This window comes from Panthera tigris, chromosome A1 (genome assembly GCF_018350195.1).
Source record: "Panthera tigris isolate Pti1 chromosome A1, P.tigris_Pti1_mat1.1, whole genome shotgun sequence".
Lineage (NCBI taxonomy): Eukaryota > Metazoa > Chordata > Mammalia > Carnivora > Felidae > Panthera > Panthera tigris.
In genome coordinates this window covers 78,322,919-78,342,995 of record NC_056660.1, presented here as the reverse complement: position 1 = coordinate 78,342,995, position 20,077 = coordinate 78,322,919, and the positions used below count along the sequence as shown (strand labels likewise).

At 48.0% G+C, this 20,077-nt stretch overlaps 1 protein-coding gene across 4 annotated transcripts in view; it reads right to left on the bottom strand.

Moving 5' to 3' along the window:
• Positions 1 to 20,077, bottom strand: part of MYO16 (myosin XVI) — a 610,989-nt gene that overhangs the window by 64,219 nt on the left and 526,693 nt on the right. For all 4 annotated transcript variants that reach the window (XR_006215346.1, XM_042980064.1, XM_042980054.1 and 1 more), the window contains exons 30-32: positions 14,712 to 14,958; positions 12,287 to 12,558; positions 765 to 1,811 (exon numbers count right to left, since the gene is read on the bottom strand). Coding sequence is in view for 3 of the 4 variants with exons in the window: in XM_042980064.1 (XP_042835998.1) it covers positions 765 to 1,811; positions 12,287 to 12,558; positions 14,712 to 14,958 (1,566 nt within the window). In the remaining variant the exon portion in view is untranslated. The remainder of the gene's footprint in view (positions 1 to 764; positions 1,812 to 12,286; positions 12,559 to 14,711; positions 14,959 to 20,077) is intronic.

The window sequence follows — 20,077 nt, the reverse complement described above, 5'->3', positions numbered from 1 at the left end:
GGCCTGGGTGGCTCAGTCCTTTAAACATCCAACTTTTGACTTGGGCTCAGGTCAGGTGTTGTGCCCGCCTGAGTGGATGGTCAGTGCAAACCCCCCTCTAGGCTGAGTTACTCAATGAGAAGATACAGGTGTTAACAGAACTGCATTAAGATGTCCCTGGGGTGGTACCCGAACCGAAGAAAAATCATTCATCCGAAGCAATACAAAGGTGAGCAGTATGCAGTCTAAGGTTGTGAAGGGACTGGTGGTCACGTGGAGTCACCTCCGCCCAGGACACTCGGGCACTCATGGTGAGCTGTGAATGCAGCAGGAATCGGCAATGTGATGCTACAAAATACCACTTCTGGGTTATCACGAAGCATATTATTAGAGAAAAGAGCACCAGCTCAAGCTCAGTCTTGCTCTAACACGTTGAAGTCACTAGACTTTGCTGAGCCCAGTTTTCGCACTATGTATTTTCATATCAGGAGGCTTTATGTGCAGAATGGAAATATTCTTACCCCCTTGACCACATTGGCTGCACAAGATGTTTTTAAGTGGGCATCTGCTCGGAATGGCCACTCGGTCCCCCGAAGCCGTGTTTAAGCAACAGACAAGGATGTGTGCGTGTGCAGGCACACGGGCCCCGAGGCGGAGATGCACACCCGTGTGCTATGTACCCCCGCGCGGGTTCCTCTTTTGCCTGCCTTCGGGGTCCCCGATTCTCCTCCCTGCGGGTGCCTCCCCGCCTACCTCCGGGGTCCCCGATTCTCCTCCCCACCTACCTTCGGGGTCCCTGATTCTCCTCCCGGCCGCCGACTTGCGTAGCAAGCTCCTTCCGGAGTTGAAGAGGCTGGTCAGCTCGTCCAGGGGGCTGCTGAGGGCTCTGCAGTTCGGGGGGCTGTAGGGCACCGGGGAGGACGGGCTGGCGCTGGCCTTGCGGTGCTCGGGCCTGGCGGCCCTCCCGGGGGAGTAGGGGGCCTTGGGGAGAGAGCTGCACGCGCCCCCCGCGGGCGCAGAGTGGGGCGGCTGGTGCGCCCTGGGCGCGTCGGGGCCGGCTGTCGCTCGGGCCGCGGTGCCCACGGGCTCCGGGGGGAAGGCGAAGTGCGTGGGCGGCCGGGGGGTCGGGGGCGCGGGGGGAGGCGGCGGCGTGGGGGGCGAGCCGCCGGGCGCGGGCGGGCCGGGGGACGCGAGCCCATCCCCGTCGCTCTTGGGGTTCCTGGCGTGCTGCGGGGACAGCGGGCTGGAGCCTTCGGCCTGCACGGGGTACTTGAGGTTGGTCTCCAGCACCGGCAGCTTCTTCACCTCCAGCGGCGTCAAGGGCGACTCGTCGGACGCCGGGGAGCAGGTGACGGGGGTCGGGGGGAACACCAGGAGCGGGGGGCGGTGAGGGAGCAGGTTGGGGAAAGGGGCCGGGATGTCGCACGCGTCTCTGCAGGACCCGGCGGCCGGGCAGCCCCTGTCGCCCTCCTCCCCGGGGACGGGGTTCCGACTGTCACTGGGCAGAGCTGGGGGCGACGCGGACGCCTCGGGGGGCGCGAAGTACTTCATCTCCTCGTACACGGCCTCGGCCTGCTCAGGGCTGCCGGCGCGGCCCAGCATCTCGATGTACACGGGCTCGGGCTCGGACTCGGGCTCCGGCGGGGCGCGCGCGGGGGGCGCGGGGGGCGCGGGGACCCCGAGCGCGCACCTCGGGCCGCCTCTGCGCCGAGCGCCAGCGATCTCCTCGGAGGAGCCGCTGAGCTTGGTGTTGGGGCTGCGCTTGGGCTTGCGGGGAGGAATCTTCTTCATGGTGCTGTAGTCGTCGCTGTGCGGCCTGGGCCGGGTCAGAGCTGGAGGGGGCACAGGGGAGGGACGCAGGTGTCAGCCAGGCCCCCTCCTTACCCCGGGGTCCAACCGCGAGCACCCCGCCTGCCTCCCTCTGCCCTCCAGAGCCCCGGACTCCCAGCGAGAAGACCTATCCAGACCCTGCAGCTGGAGGCCAAGTGTACCGGTTGAGGAAGGCGTCAGGTGGGCAGCGAGGTGGCCCGGGATGGTCAGTCACCTGCACAGGGGAAGGGCGAAGCCCTGGGGAGGGCCTTTCAGATCTGCTTTCTGGAACATACTCTGCCTGCACTCCTTGGGCCTGATACAGCTGTGAAGTAAGTGTGGACTGAACCGACCCTCCCCAGGGCGGGCAGGGACCTTGGCTAGTTAGTGGCATATGGATGCTTCCTGTAGGAAAGGCCTCGGCTCCTTGTGAATGGTATACGGGCGACAAAACACCAACATGTCCTGGGGAGATCACTTTCTTAGAAAGGACTTTCTAAAAAAGATGCCAAGGGTGAGTTTTACAATTAACCAGTATATTTGAATCCTTAACAGAAGCACGTATTTAACGGGAATCAAGATACAACGTCACTAGGAACTTCTAAGTGGAAGGGGGTGCCGGGCTGGCTCAAGAAGAGCCTGGGCCGCTTGATCTCAGGGGTCAGGGTTTGGGCCCCACGCTGGGCTTAGAGATCACTTAAAAAAAAAAAAAAAAAGAAAGAAAGAAGGTAAAAACACAAAAACAAAAACGACGTCTAAGATGGAAACTTCTTATTTTTTTAAAGTATTTCAAATTTTTTTAACACTTATTTTTGAGGGGCAAGGGGAGACAGCATGAGCAGGTGAGGGGCAGAGAGAGAGAGGGAGACACAGAATCCAAAGCAGGTTCCGGGCTCTGAGCTGTCAGCACAGAGCCCTACACGGGGCTCAAACCCACAAACTGCAAGATCATGACCTGAGCCCAAGTCATAAGCCCAACCAACTGAGCCACCCAGGCGCCCCGCCCCCTGAGGCGGAAACTTCTTGTTGAAACAGGAGATATTTAGAAAAACAATGAAAGAAGAAGAAAAACTATTTAAATATGACCCCAACATTTATTAAAGGCGAATTTTTAAAAATTCCAGGGGTGCCTGGGTGGCTCAGTCAGTTCAGCACCCGTCTGGATCTTGCTTCAGATTTGTGAGTTCTCACAGTTTGTGAGTTCCAGGCTGACATCTGCCTCTACTAACGGCGTGGAGCCTGTTTGGGATTCTGTCCCTCCTCTCTGCCCCTCCCCCGCTTATGCGTGCATGTGTGTGTGCGCCCGCTCTCTCTCTCTCAGAAAAAGTAAATGAACCTAAAAGAAATGAAAAACTTCCAAAAAAAAACTTCTTAAAACGTATTTTTGCTATACATTGTAATCGTGTTCTTGTTCACTATAATGGCTCTGGAAACCGAGATGTTAATTTTAAAAAAACTGCAGAAAGTGTTGCTGAAATAGCAAAAGTTCTCAAAAATCTGGAACTATTTGATTAATGTGGTCTTTTATTCCTCTGAAGGAATCCTTCATAGAAGCACAGCTAATTCTGCTGAGTTCCTGAGCTGCTCAAAGCAGCCAGGTTTTCTGTCACATGCACGTATGGACAGTGGATTTAGGTCCCGGTGTGTTCTCTTTTTCCTGCAGTCATTCGTTTTGTCCTGCATTCCAGCAGCACTGACTGAGACACATTTGTGAACACAGACAAAATGTTCCCTACCTTCTTCTGCCCTGGTGGGAGGTGCAGACAATACAAAGAGTAAAAACAGACAAGTAAATATGCTCACACGTTGGAATGTGCTACATGCCAGGACCAGGAACAACAGGTCACAATAAGTGGTCAGAGAACTGTGTGTGTGTGTGTGTGTGCACGTGCATGTGTGTGTACATGTATGTGTGTGTGGGGGATGGCAAGGTGCCAGCTGTGAACTTGAAGGAGGTCATGGGCAAGTCTCTCCAAGCTCCAGTAGAGTCACACACAAAATGATGATGTCAGTAACTATCTCAGAGGAATAAAAAGGAGAGATATTGTATGTAAAGTGGCCAGCTCGTGCTCTGGCACACTGTAATCATGGACCAAATTGCGGGGGGGGGGGATCCAAATGAGAAAGTAAAAGAACAAAATTAATTTTCCAACCCACTGGACATCTTTGTAAGCCAGTATTATACAGGGTTCCCCAAAGCAGCCAACTTTTAACAGCAGAAAATACCAAACATGCATAACTCCGTAATTCATGAGCATTATTCCAAAGGCTTTCAATGTGCTAAAACACAGCAGCTCATAAGCTTCTAGAAAGCTAATGAACCAAACACATTTTTAACATTAGTATTACAGAATTGTTCCGAAGATTTGAATAATTTAAAGGATTTGTGGCAGATTGCATTTGCCAAAACTGGCTTCAGTGGTATTTTCAACCCCACATGCTCTTCCAGAACCTGGAAGCCAGGAGGCCCTCTGTGACTGCCTGCCCCTGATGAATAAACTATGACAAAGGGGAAGCCACCTGCCTTCTGAGGCTGGATCATGGGCAGTACAGCTTCTGTCTGGCTCTTGCACCCTTGGGACACATCTTGGGGGCCCTGATCTTTATGCATGACATCTGTCTACCCTGGAGCAGCCCTGCTGTGAAGCACATGTGTGGAGAGGCCACAGAGATGAAATACCGGGGGACCCCATCCGCTGTGGCCCTCAGCTGTCTGGGTTTCCCCAGCCTAGACACCAGAAATATCTAGTGAACTGAGTCTTCTGATAATTCCACACCAGCCACCATCTCACCACAGCTGTGGCAGAACCAGGAGGTGGCTTTGCTGAGCCCAGCCAGCTGCTGAGAGAGAACAACATCATGCTTGTTATTTTAAGCCACTGGATTTTGGAGAGGTTTGTTATATGGCAATAGAAAGCTAATGTAGATATCGGTACCTGGAGGGTGCTACTATGAAATTACTTGAAAAGTGTGCCAGTGGCTTTGGAAAATTGGAGGATCCTTGAAGAGCATGTTAGCAGAACCGTGGTGATCCTTAAGAGTGCTCTTAGTGAGGCTTCAAGGGGAGGGAGAAGATTCTAGAACCTGGAGGAAGCACAGCCCTTTTTATGCCACCACGGAAGGGTCAGCAGCACTGTCACCTGTGGTGGTGTGGAAAATAGAAACCATGCTCTGGGAGGTGGGTGATCTAGTGAAGGAGGGTTGCAGGCAGAGTGCGAAAACTGCCTTCTGGATTATTCTAGCTTCCTCTAGTAAAATGTGAGAGTAAAGACATAAGCTAAAGAAAGAACTAGTAACTATAAAGGAGCCAGGGCTTTCTGGGCTTGAAAATAACATGGCTCTTCACTGCCAGGCTGTCCAGATGGCAAATAATTCCCAAGTGAAGAAGTAACTTCCAAGCAGAGATGAAATCTGGGCCGTTTCCAGGAAAAACAAACATGGGGCCAAGATCAAGGCTTTGCGACCCTTTGTTAAGACCTCAGAAAGATTTAAATTAGGGCCTCACGCACCCTTCCAAAGCAGCAAGACCACAAGACTTGTAAGAACATTGAGAGCTTTGCCCCGCAGAACTCCTGGAGAGAGCCCAGAGTAGAGAAGAGATTGTCTCAAAAAAGTTAGTGGCTGTGGCTTTTCACTAGTGGAGTGGATTAGAAACCGACTCACAAGAAACTCACAAAGCTTTTAAGGGAATTGTATCAGCATGCACTGAAAGGAGCAGAGGCGTTACAAAATGGAAAGTTCTGGTGCCTCAAATTTTTATGAGCAGAAAGCAGGCTGAGAGCCCCAAATAAGATGCCTCTTGTGGATCAGGAATTATAAATCGAAGGTGAGCCAAGACTGCAGAACATGGACCTAAGAGTCACAAAAAAATCATTTCCAGGCATAGGACTAAATTCTATAGGCACATCACATGCCCAGGTGTCGTACAGAAGTGCCTCGTGCCTCCCAAACTCCCCGCTCCGGTCAAGGGCATCCAAACCCATCCCTCCAGGTATTCCCCGTAAGGAATAGAGAACCTGTCTTCAGATAGAAGGGGGCCTCCTGGAAGAGCTGCCTGGCTAAGCAGCTGTCCCTGAGCCCGGGACACCAGGGTCTGGCAGAGATGGATGAGGTGGGGACTTTGGGTCTGGCCCTGGTAGGGGTGAGGGGATGAGGCTTTGGGGAGTTTGGAGGAGGAGTGAGTGTATTTCAGATGCGGGAAGGGTGTGAATTGTTTTGTCCAGTGGGTGGAATGGAACTGAATTTCCCCCAAATTGGCCACAATAGTGTTTCTAGTCCTATTAAGACTCGGAGTCTGTTTCTCCTTCTTCAACCCAGATGCACCCTTGGGACCGCCTGACAGGTGGAAGCTGGTGAACACGAGATGCACTGGGGCTGCCTGGAGCTCTCTTCCTGGAGCCTATGAGCCTTTGCCACACTGATTCTCTACATATGACATCCAGGTACCCCAAAGCCGTCATGCTGCACACACCACGTGGAGAGACCATCTCGAGACAGAGATGCCCAAGGAGTCCTAGTCCTTAACACGGCGGAGGCACGGCGGAGTGCAAGTGACCGGCTTTCGGGTGATTCCAGCCACCAGCCATGGCCTGCAAGCTTCACAAGGGACCTTGACTGAGAACCACCCAGAGGAGCCCAGTGAACACCCACAATCCAAGTACTAGCATTAAATGACTGCATTGTATCTAAATCCCTATGTTTTGGATGAGCTGTTAAACAACAACAGGTAACTGATACATTCCCTCAAGGTTTGCTTTTGATGCAGATAGAATGTTGGGGTTTTTTTTTGTTTCATTTTGTTTTTGTATTAAACTGTTATAAATAGAAGTAGCATGGCTTATTTGGAGGCAATAGAAAGGCTGGCCTCCAAGGCCCCACTGCCTGGGTCCAGAGCATGGATGTGTGACAAGGGACAGATTATATTACCACCGCTCCCCGACTCAATGTTCTCAACCACAAAAGGGTCACAGTGATGGCACCACTCCACTGGGTAGCTGTAAAGATTGAAGATGCTTAGAATAATGCCCAGCACCTAATAGACACTGAGTAAGGGCCAGATTCTATGGTCATCGTCTTCTTACTTGCTACACAACTGGAAATTAACCATGAGTGACCGGCAGGCTTCCGTGGAACGTGGGCTGGGCTTCGGCAGCACCAGACGACCTGGGGTGCTTTACTGAGAATGCAGACAACGCATTTGCCCGCCCCACCCCATAACTACTGAATTCGATTCTTTGGGGGTGAGACCTGGAAAGCTTTGGTCTTCATAAACTAAAATTAGAAATCCACAGTTGGAGTATTAAAGTCTCATTTGATTTTATGGCTGTGTGTGTGTGTGTGTGCGTGTGTTCACACAAATGCTTGCTAATAGTTTGTTTGCAAATATGGATGTAAGGGTTATGAAAAGTGAATTTCTGTTAAGAATTTTGTTTAAAAAAAGAATTTTCTTAACAATTGTTTAGTCATAAGATTTATGGAGAAAACACCTGTGACTCCATCAAGATGCGGTCAGGGAGTAATATTTCACGGTCAAAGGACACCTCTAGGGCAAGTCCTGGTGTCCTAACAGTAGCTTAAGTGTTAAACCCTGCATTCTCAAACTTGACTCTTATCTGAGCTACTGTGCAGTAATCTAGGGACTTATGTCATTTTTAGGTTCCGTTAGGAGATAAGAATGTTTTTAGAATACTTGCCCTTTGAGGGTTTGCTAAGGCATGTCGGTGGCTTTGAAGTTGCCATTTTGCTCAGGACACAAGTTATTTGGTTCTATTCTCACTGAAAGCCAGGGACCTACATATTTAATCTATGAGAAAAAATGAACGAGAAGCTTGTTCATCAAGAAAATATTTGCCTCTGTGTGTGTGTATTCCAATTCTTCCAGTGTGATTTTGCCTAGTGTCAGAGGAAACTTAATGCTTAGTTCGGGACCTCGGACATAAAAGATGTCCAGACTAGCTGCATACATGAGTGAATGTAGCATCAATTTACAACCAGCTACAAATTGGAAAAAGGAAAAACAAAAAACAAAAACAAACGGGGCCTCCCCTGAGCCGTGATATATTGTGACCTTGTTATAACATTTTTTTTCAGTGGGAGGAGTCCATAACCTTTGCCGTTAACCCATCTTACCCATTGGACTGCACCCCACATGCGTAATGTCACTTAATGTCCTTCCCGACCCCTCCCCACTCTCCAGCAAGGGTCAGCCCCCTTGCTTTGCGCTCCACACCATCTGCTGTTTTTGCTGTTACTCTATCTCATAATCTGTTTGTCCACTTATCTCCCCCACTGGTCTCTGTGGCCCTCTGGGGGAGCCAGATCATGGAATATACTGAATTACTATGTGTTGAATGGACAAATGTGTCCATAAGTTGTGAAATCCGCAATCCCGGTCTTCTATATCCAGTGACATATTCTCAGGATGGCGTTCACGGAAGACCTGATTTCTGTCAAATTTCATGGAACAGCAAAACAGAATCAAGGGGCTTCTGTGAAAAATACACTGACAGTCTCAATTCAACAAATCCCAAGGGTAAAATTTGAACCTGGCCAAATTGTGCTCATTTTGATTTATCGATAAGAATCAAATTGTTCACTGAGTACGTATTCAGTGCCTACTGTGTGCCAAGGGCTATTCTAGAATAAAGATGTAAACAAGATAGTGAAAAAAGAAAATTGATAAAATGTTACTTCCAAGTTAAGTCAAAGATGAACTCTTATATCTATGCATATAAGTTGCCTTGTTGAGAATGGAGTTAGGCAGGATTTGCTTTTAAAAATTATGGATTCCTCAAGGTATTATTTCTAAGGAATGGGCTGCTGTTTTCCTTCCTAGTTACTGTTTGCAAAGAACAACCCCAGGCTTTTAAAAAATAGCACAGTTGAACAATGCAGGCAGGTAGGACTACCACACCCCCTCACCCCCCACCCCCCGTGCAGTTGAAAATCTGCATATAACTTTTGACTGTCCCTAAACTTTACTCCTAAATAGCATACTGTTGCAGCCGCCTTACCGATAACATAAACATTCGACTAACACATATTTTGCAAATGTCTTAGGCGTACTGTAGTCTTACAATAAAGCAAGCTAGCGAAAAGGAAACATTACTAAGCAGTTTGAATTTTATACCAATGTTAATCTTATCCTCTTGTTATAAAATAATCTGAGAATTCAGCCTAACGGTTTTCCTTCACCTAAAGTAAGCTAATAAAATTTTTCTCTATTACGACTACTTAAAAGAAAAGTGAAAAAAAAAAAAAGTTAGTGAGAAAATCAGAAGGAAGAGAAAATACATTTTCAGGATTGTACTGTATGGAAAAACATTCCACCCATAAGTGGACCCACGCAGCTCCAAACTGCGTTGTTTCAAGGTCAACTAGACTTGCAAATAGTTGGCTCGAGCTTGCTAATAGCTTGTGCACAGGTGTCAACATTTTCTGGCTTATCAAACTGCTTCATGCTTTCCAGGCACAAAGGTGGTGAAAAGAGTGAGCCCTCTCCAGTGCCTCCCTGTATACTGGCTGTGGTGACTGGGGGCAAACCTATAGGAGAGGCATGTGTTAATAAGAACAGGCCTGGGCACAAGCTTGAATGTACCCTGATCATTGGTTTCTCTAAGATTCTTGGCTCTCATTTTCCAGCAGTTCCCCTTTACCAAAGGACCCTCTGAGCTGACTCGTTGAGTTTTTGGTAGGCCAAAAGGAATGACTCGGGTAAGAACATGACCAGTTGTGGTCCTTTTCTTGTGAAACCAAGGTTCACAGAGCGTTTTATATAGCAATCCGAGTTCCTTCCTGTCTTCTGCAGAAAGATGATTTTGTGACATATTACTAGGTGCCAAAGAACCCAGCGTTGTCCTCATGGTACACACACGAGGCGGGTGGAATCAATGCTGTCTGACAGAAGTTTCTATGATGATGGGAGAATCCACACCCTTGCAGTGTGACTCATAACTGAGGAACTGAGTTTGAAATTTCACTGAATTTAAATGGAAAGAGCCACAAAGAGCTAGAGGCGTCTGGACTGGCCACCTCCAGCTCCTGTCACAAAGGCATAAACGGGGCCAGAACCCCTGTGTGAGGCAGGTTTATCTCTGGAGAGTGTGGCCACCATTGCAGTTACGGACTGGAGACCCAGGTGCCTGGGCCCCGCACTGGCCCCCGACTCCTGATCCTACAAAAACCAGCCGGCACACCTGGCCAATCCAATCAGTAGGTTCAATGAAAGGAGTTCATCTTCAACCGCAGGAGATGAGCGGCGGTTGTAAAGTCCACATTAAGAATCTTGTAAGAGGGGACAAATAATGTGATAGCCATCAAAACACTGCGTTAGGGGGTGGCCTCCCAAATGCCAGTTCATGGGGATGTGATCAGCGGGGGAGACCCTGACAAGTGCCTTAATCACATGCCCGCTGGAATTGGGATCCAAGGACTTATGTTTTACATAAAAATCCTGCCATCTCTTAAGTGAGACTTAAGAGCCTGGTGACTCCCACAGTAGTAGGAATTTCAGAGGCTGACTGTGTGGCCTTTCTCTTTCCTCTTCATTAATCTTTTATTCTGTCATCTTTTTTATATATTTTTCTCTCCTATGGTTCTTGAGTAACCATTTTTTAATAGACATTTTTTTACTCCATCCCCAACATTTCCTCACCCTTCATGGCGATGTGCCTAGTGGGCACCTGACGACTCAAGACCCTGAAGCGCAGAGCAGTGGTTTGTAATGTGCACGCACAAAACTTTCTAGAGGTTACAGACTACTCTGCAGCTGACTTACTCAGAGTCACAGAACCTGTGTGCGGTGTTGGAATCTGGGCAGGGAGCCGTCTCACATACACGGCAGCGTTCAACCTCGTTTCATGTTGCTTCGAACTTCTGATGCTATCCTAGTCTATTTCCCTTTCTCCTTGTCTTGTTAGTGTTAGCTTGTTGGGCGCTAATCTTCCTCTTCCAATAAAGCCAAAGGGATCCTTCTTCTCATCTCACCACACCTGTTTCAGCTCCACCCTGTAAATCCCGCGCAGAGGTCCCCAAGTAAGGACGGAAACGGGATGTGTTCCCCTTTTCCAGGGAATGCGTTCACGATGTGCTCAGTCTACGGCCACTTCCAGCCCGTGGGCTACATCAGAGGCCAGTGGCCCTTCACCTCCTGTTCTAACACCGTGTCTGCGCTCACATCTGCATCCACCGAAGCCTGACCTCCCGAGGCCCTCTGGAGCGCTATTTTCACCTTTTGTGGCTGTTCTTGCCGCACGGACGTGAGAAACACACCTGCACTCCTCTCCCCAGACTTAGGAATTTCTCCCACATCGCTGACGCCTACGTAGGATCATGGCATGACTCATACAGTACAATAGTAATGGGATTAGGCTTTAATAAAAATTCTCTTAAAGATCTATTCTTTCTTAAAGCGACCAAAAAAAAAAAAAAAGGCATCTGGGAAGATAACTGGGGCCTTCTCATTGCTCGTGGCCGCCGACCCACGGTCTTCCCACCATGGCATCACCCACCTGCTCCCCACAGCGTGTGGTTTTGCTGTGCCTTTGAATCCTGGGCTCATTTGTTAACAGAAGGAATTGTGATCCATCCTGTGTTCAGGTGATACTTCTTAGTGAAATCTAACTCGCTATTTCATGCAGAATCTCACACCCCACCCCACCCCGGCACTATCACCCCTTACCCTGTTTATTTTTCTCGGCAGCAGTGATCTGCTAACAGACTTTATCTATTTACTTGTTTATTGCGCTGAGCATGTGTCTTCCCATGCTAGAACGTAAACCCCACAAGGAAAGATAATTGTTTGTTTCCTTTATTACATACCCCCATGGGCCTACGACAGGCCTAACTTTCGGTAGGTGATACATAAACTCTGTGGAATTAGTGCCTGTTCTGTCAAGGGGTGCTGCCTCGATGCTTCACTACTGTAAAAATTAATCATCAGGCAATACAAAGCCCAGGAACTAGTCGACGAGAGATTGCACTGAGAAAAGACCGTGACTTCCTCCTTTCTTTGCATAAATATTTCTAGGCCACCAACGTAGAAACTTCCCTCAGCTAGACCCCCCAAGTTCTGCCTACTGAATTCTGCCGTGGTGGGATTCTCCTCTGCCTGAATGTTTCACTTTCCACATGATAAAACAGACTTAATTTTTGATTAGATTGTGGTCATAGGGAAGCCTGATGAATTTTTTGAGGATTGTGGTCAGCGAACATCTACACAGACTAGGACAGACACTCCGGTCAGAGCCCCGACGTTGAGGATGCTGATGTGGGGCCGGGAAGTAAGGAAATGATATCTAAGTGGCTTTTCCCTAAGACGCTTAGAGAACTGAATACATATTATTTATATTTAATGATGAAGAAGCTGCTGGCAAGCCAACAGCTGGACGGATTTCTATTAAAAATATATTAGGGCAATGATACTGCTGTGGGCACTCAGACACCGGAAGGCAGAACATCGGGGCCCCAAACAGGCACTCCCCTCCTCTTCTCCACTGACCTTCACTGGCCGACTCCCTTGCCGCTGCCCATAGGCAGGCGCTCACGGCCTCGTAGGAGGCGCTCAGCCGTGTGGTGGGGTCCCTCTTTGGCTTGGGTGGAGGCTGTTTCCGCGGCGACGGGAGGCCACTGCTGTCATCCAGGCTGGACACCGAGTGCAGGGAAGGAGACCGGGTGGACGGGCCGGCCAGAGACTGGATCAGGCCATCCACCGCCATGGGTACCGGGATGGAGGTGTACTGGAAATGCCTGGGTCCACCCTTGTCTTCGGCTCTTGGGGGAACAACACACAAACAGCACCCCACCAGAGGGGCCCAGATGCATTATTCAGATGGTAACAATGAACCCGCTCAAGCAGACACAATCACACCGCGGTCGGAGGATTCATGGGTAGCGCTCTGGTTAACCCGGCATCCAGAGAGAGCGGCCCAGCCTTCTGGCCCCAGCTCTATGATGAATGAGCACGGGGGAGATGCATCACGGTGACTTTTTCAAAATCTCACACAAACGCAACCCTTCTGAAGGAGCGCCCCGTTTTCTATCAGGCACTCCCTGAATGAATTTTTCACACTCTGATTATTAAGCAAGTCAGAAAACCAGAATTTCAATCTGAATGATAATTTCGGGGATGATAATATCCATCTTAATAGAGAGTTACTGATGCATCAAATGCAAGGAGTTCATCATCGCCCGTTGGCAAAGAGCAGATACTTGACTTAAAACTGTCAAAAGTTTACATTCCTCTCGCGCGCCCTCTCTCCCCTTCCTTCTTCTCCCCTCATGTAAACTCTGTGAACAAATCATTTCATTATGCACAGAATTATTATTTTTGTTCTGTTACTTCATCTGGTTGTCCAATGCCAAGCGAACCGCCGCTGGGATCCAGTAACTAAATAGAAAAACATTCCTTCTTCCCTTAATTTTACATCAGGCGAATGAACACGTAATCAAATTGGGAAATTGGGGTGGTGGTTTAGTGCCTGCCGTGAAAATAATAAATATTATTCTGGGAGTCAGATAAAATGAATAGTTATCTGGTCTAAAAAAAAAAAATTCCTTCTGGCTTCACATGTCAATGTAATCATGTACTAGTGAGATGTCAATGCATTCATTTTACAAGGAGTCTCCGAGCATTTGTTCTTGTAATTATATCTTTGTGTGGCAGAGCACCAGCCGGGCTGGGATCTACCACAAGGCAGAGCCAGACACCCATGTAGAAAATGAACTAGCTGAAGATGAAAGCGTGGCACTCAGTGAATAATTTGTTTTCCCTGTAATGTTTAATTACAGTTTTCCGTACAAAGGGAATTTTTTTCAGTATTTAATCACTGAGATATTTGAAGCTAATTAGCGAGAGACACATCACCATTTCATCTTTAATAAAAAATCATTTGACATAGGCATTGAAGACGAAGGGGAGTCGTTTTCAATGGGAAACAACCAGATAGCGCCAAGTTCCTGCGGAAAAACAAACATCTGCCCGACGGCGAGTTAGGACCCAGGTCCCTGCCCTCCCAGGGAGGGCGACTGAGGGCCACGGGTGTCCTCGTCATTCACAGACAGGCAAGAGTGACAAACTGGAGGAGGACCAGGTTGCCTCCACATTTCTATTTCGAGCTCAGCATCCAAAGTGAACTTTAAAATCAAAAGCTTTCCCCCAAACCTTCCGTATTGGCGAAGAAAATGTGACAGATTACTAAGGGCAATATAATACATACAACCATTGATTTCACTACTTTTCTGCTTTCAGAAAACAGAATATACCATTATGCCCATTTGGGGGGTCAGATTTCCAGAAGTTTCTACGAGTCACCCTTATATACATAAGATTTGTATAGGGGCACCTGGGTGGCTCAGTCGGTTAAGCGTCCGACTTCAGCTCAGGTCATGATCTCACAGTCTTGAAGTCCACGAGTTCAAGCCCTGCATCAGGCTCTGTGCTGACAGCTCAGGGCCTGGAACCTGCTTCGGATTCTGTGTCTCCTTCTCTCTCTGCCCCTCCCCCACTCACACTGTGTTTCTCTCTGCCTCTCAAAAATGAATAAATGTTAAAAAGAAATTTAAAAAAATGGACTTATATGAAGATGTCAAGCACCAAGTTATATATTTTTGCTAAGACAGAAATGTTAGCTGCCTTGAAACTTTGGCCTTGAGATGGTAAGTGATACAAGCATCATAGGGGAAGCGGTGATTATTTCCTCTGGCAAAACTAACACATATAGCACCTATTGCAAGAAAAGAAACCACAAGAGGGGACCCTTTTAGATCGCGAGGAGGTTTCAGATAGCAAACTGTGCATGTATCCACTCTTCTTCCCGTAACCGCTGTCATGTTTGACTGAACTTTGCATTAAGGGCTATCGGAATTTTCTTGGCTCCACGGATCAATTACAAAGGTAATTAAAGTTGCATTCTATCTGCCTTTACCTTTTGGCTCCTTCCTCTGGCTTGTTTCTGGCTTCCGCCTTCTCTTGATGGTGAGTAGCCTTCATTTCGTTCCGGAGCCGGTCATTTTCACGTGCAATGTCGGAAGCGTTCTGAATGACCAGGGCATCGTAGGTCTTCAACCCCATGTCCTCTGTGATCTGCAGGAAGCTGTTGATGGACGTGACCTCTCGCTGTCTGATGCTCCTTTTCTGAAGCAAGTGCTGGCGTGCTAGAAATCCTCTTATAACTTCCATAAAAGAACACAATCAGGGGTCAGCCAGAGCAGCAGAAGTGAAACCCCAGACGTGCAACAAACAAAAGTCACAACACATTTATGTTTGAGCAGCTATAAAATAAGACCCGTCTGACTCAGAATAAGAGTTCACAAAACATTCTAATCTCGTGTTTGAAAAGATATCGAAACCCAGCAATGATAACACTAGACGCAAATTCCTTAATTCGAGTCCTGACACGTCCACACTTCTTTCCCTAACACAGGCTGGATGTGATGGACTGGATTAAAGTCAGAGGGCAGGAAGTAGGTTCAAACCCCAGAGAATTCTGCAGTGGGGCTCCAACTGGACCATTTTAGGACCATTATATCAGAAATGTCTGAGGCTTATGGAAGTAGTCTTCTGACATATCACGTGATGTGTTAACCAGGCCGTGATTAAACTCCTAGAAAAGCTAACACTGCATTTAAGACATTGGTTTTCCCTTGAAATTATAGATCTTAGAATTCAAGCGGCTCCTTCTAACCGTAGAAACTTAGAATTGGAAGGGACAGCATCCTAAGGTCACAGGGCCCACACGGGAATCCCTGCACCTGTCCATAGCACCCAGGGGAAGGGGTCATCTAAATCCTCCCAAGCACACAGGCTCCCTCTCTCACTTAAATGCAGAGTCTGTATGTAAGACTCTGGAAAGATATTGTGTAGAAATTTAGGATGTCCTTTCTGCTTTCCGGGGATATGGAGCTAGAAAAATGTGTGAGAACCGGGAGGAATAAGTGGGTGAACATACTTTGAAATCGTCAGCCTGTCACTAACTAATGGTAAGACTTGCAAATAAAGGTAGTCATGCCCACCATTTTAAAGGTACTTTTCATGTGTTAGACCTTCCATCATCAAATGCCAAACCCCGGTGATAATTAATACGCCATTAGGTCCATTTTGCACCCAAAGAAAGAGCTTAGTGAAGTCAAGAAAACTTCTCTGGGTAAACACGGCCAATGAACAGGAGAGCCAGGATTCAGCTCTCCGTGCTTACATGACAAACTCACTCCTCTCCCTTTGACCATACAGACGCTGCCTTAGCTCTCCAGAGAGCAGAGCCCCAACGGAGGAGTCATAGCAAAGCATGTTTGTGATTCATGTGAGAAGGTGCGTTCTAGCAATGGGCACAGGGTGTAAATGGAGAAGGGCGTCTCCTGAGAGAGGGAGCCCGTGTGCTTGGGAGGATTTAGATGACCCCTTCCCCTGGATGCTGTGGACAGGTGCAGGGATTCCCGTGTGGGCCTTGTGACCTTAGGACGCTGTCCCTTCCAATTCTAAGTTTCTACAGTTAGAAGGAGCTGCTTGAATTCTAAGATCTATAATTTCAAGGGAAAACCAATGTATGTAACAAAGATGCTTTGTTTTTCTTTATAGTGCATGTCGGGAGCGGGGAAGGCCATAAAACACGAAGTGTTTTAAAATATCCCCTGGCCATAGAAGAATAAATGTGCGGGTTTTTTATGATACTCATTTTGATGCCTTTACTTGATTAGAAGGTGGAAGGAAAGCTGGACATGACTTTCCACAATTATAGCTGCAGAGGCAAATAATGATCAGACATCCAAAGTGCTTAAGGTAGGGCTCCTGGGTGGCTCAGTCGGTTAAGCGTCTGACTTCAGCTTAGGTCATGATCTCACAGTCTGTGAGTTTGAGCCCTGCATCGGGCTCTGTGCTGACAGTTCAGAGCCTGGAGCCTGCTTCTGATTCCGTGTCTCCCACTCTCTCTACTTCTCCCCTGCTTGCACTCTGTCTCTTTCTCTCAAAAATAAATAAACATTAAAGAAAAGTAAAATGCTTAAGGCTTTTTTTTTCTCCCCCAAATGGCAATACTAAATGTTTACCTACTCTGGAATGCAGTTGTATTAAGTGCAAAATAGTCATGCTGAACTAATCTAAAGGGGAAAAATATTAAGCCATAAAAGGTACTATCAGACTTTCAGGATTATAAAATGCACAAGTGTTAACCACGCGATGGGCACGTTGAGAGAGAGAAGGATAAGAATTCAAACTGGTCAGTTTGCTCGCTCATTCCTGTTCCATTAAAACAATTTGAGACATTGACTTTGGAAGGGTGAAGGTGAGGGTATATTCCAGATGTTTAATCTTGTGGAATAAAGGGAAGAATTAATGTGGCTCGGCTAGACTTCTTCTGCCCCAGGGAATAGCAGCACTATTCTCTGCACGCTCATTCACCGGGGGTCTATCACTCTGCCTCCGGGGGACACCATGTTCTCACACTTCATACTGGCGGCCTTTAAAAACCCTTTAAACATGATATAACAGTTGCTCAAAATTGGTGTCTTTAATAAGAGGCAACTAAGAAAAATGAATTTGCCACAAATCAATATTGGTCCTCTTGCTGACAATTTAAAAGACTGCTTTTATACACTTAACAGCATGGAGATCCTCACAGACAGCTTTCCTCCAGGACAGAAGGAACACAGAGGGTCCAAAAGAAGCTTCCACGAGGAATAATTTAATATTAAAATGATTAACGTTACAGCTTTCTCCCCAACGCCCCCCCCCACAACATTTACAAAAGAAAAATGAGAACGCTTGAAAAACTGGAAATAACTCCAAATTACATACATTTCGAGTAAATTTCACACTAGCAAAAAGTATGGAAGGGGCTGTTCCAAGAGATGTAAAAGTAAAAATCAATAATTAATGCTTTGCATTTAAGAGCCTGTAATTTTAAAGCTGCTTTTATATCCATTATTTCATTTATGTAATCTGGAATTACAGTTTTTATCTTGGTGCCATTTTTTTTTAAAGACCTGTCTCAATTTTGATCCCTAAAGGTGAAGGAGTGTCTAGATTTCTGCTTGTTTCTTCAGTTTTGGGTCAGGGGGGTCAGCTTAATCTTTGCCGTTAAATACAGGAGACCTTTGTAGTGAACATCCCTGATGGAGGAAGATGCGTGTTCTTCTAATTGTGATGTAGGAAACTTTCCAGGAGAATCTGAGACCCTGCTCTATGGACGAATAACATGCCAGCATAGGGACCTCCATTGGCTCCACAGCTCAGGTGTTAGGGCACTGGTCTGGTCCATGGGGCCTCCCCAGCCCGGTTCTAGCTGAGGCTGCAAATGCAGATTCCGATTCTCGAGGTGGTGGGGGCCCGAGCCTCTGCATTTCTAACCGGCTCGCAGGTGATGCTGATGCGGCAGGGGCTCAGATCGCCCGGCAGGTGGCCATGTGGGGCTCACTGGCCTGGGGCCCCAGCCTTTCCCTACACAGATGAAGGATGACCAGACTGTCATAACCCAGAGAGGAGCCAGACTTGTCCAGAGCTGGGGGGAGGGTCTGCCTCCGTCAGCTGGGGCTCCCCACGCCGCCCGGCTGACCTCCAGGCTGGTGAAAGTGGCTTCGGGAGACCACGCAGAGAACCAGCCACTCGACCCTGCGGTTTGGAGGACACGGGGGCCGTGGGCCTGAGGTGGGTGCTGGCAGGCACTGACTGCCTGATGGCTCTGCTGGGAGGGGACGTACCTGTCGGGGTCCCAGCCTGTGTTTCTCAAGCACCAGCCTGCTTGTCAAGAAAGAGATGCCTGCTTGGAGTCCTCTAGAGAGGCTTGTTTTAAAGCACTGTCTGTGGTGGCTGGGGCTAAGGGAGAATTACAAGTGACTGTCCCAAGGGGAGCTCATGTTACTTCTCAGGGAGGCAGTGCACAGGAGTGCTGAGGTGCTCCCCTGGGCTCCAACAGCCTTTCAATGCCTGCAGCCCTTCCAGAGAGACCCTGTGCCGGACCGCACAGGTGCCGTTCGGACAGAAGAGCAGCCCCGTCCCCTCACTCCTCCCTCTCTGTCGTCAGCCCCAAGGGTCCACACACACCTGCACGGACAGGCTGAGAGCCATGCCCACGCCCCACCTGCGGGGCCTGAGCTGGCCAAGAGGGATGGTTTCACCTGGAAGGGAATTCTGAGCTTCAAACGTTACTTGGACTCGACCTGCCAAACTCTGATAGTTCAGGGCACCAGCATGTGGCAGGGCTTTCTCTCATCAGAAAATGATGGGACCCCTTGGAGATTTCAAGCAGGGGCTCCATGGACAGAGGCTCAGAGAGAATAAAACCAGTTTCGGACTGAGTTATGCTTGTGCTGGACATTTCCAAAGATAGCAGGGAGCCAAGCTCATGTCAGCAGGTCCACCAAATCTAGCATGTCATTTCTCCTTCTTCAGCCTTTCTTTAAATATTTATTCATGATATATAGCATAATATAATCATTAAGCAAATTAAAAACTAGTTATCTAGTAAGTACATATGCTTTATGGGAAGCATAGTGAAGATTTTTCGAATGTACCCATTTTCAATGGTCACTTGGGTTTTTATAGGAAAAAAAATCTTTTAAGTTTTTAAAATTAAGTTTATTTATTTGTTTTGAGGGAGAGGGAGAGAGGGCGAGCACAAGCGGGGGGCAGAGAGCAGGAGAGACAGAATTCCAAGCAGACTCTGAACCGTCAGCGCAGAGCTTGAACTCACGAACTCATGAGATCACGACCTGGGCCGAGATCAAAAGTTGGGACGCTCAACCCAGTAGGCCACCCAAGCGCCCCTATAGGTACAAAATTCTACATGGAATCTCCCCTACAGCTAAAACGATGCTGTCTGCTATCAAAGGTAACACTCCAATATCCTTGTCACTTCCTAAAGGAAGCTAAGTGTCAGGGATTTCACCAAGGCATATGTAGAATTATGTAAAATGTGGTTTGGTGGATTTGTCTGTTCTGGTCCTCCAAACTCCAGCAGCATATACCAGTGGTGCTGACGGAAATGAGCTAGGACTGTGCCTCATATCTGCGCCTAAGTGCCACACGGTGGATCCCAGTGTGGATTCAAAGGTACATCTTCCTGTCCTGTGCTTTTTGAACAGATCAACAAGCATGAATATTGGCCAGGGGGCGGACATGTACATTGCAAGAAATGAATACTCTCTCTTCCAAATTCCGATTGAGGTGAAAATTTGCTGTAAGATTTCAGATGAAATGACCACCACATAAAGTATGTGCAGTGCGTGCTGGTAGAGAGCTGCCTGAGCCTGAGTGTTTGCCCGGCTCCTCGAAACTGCCCACGCACAGTGTCACGGAAGG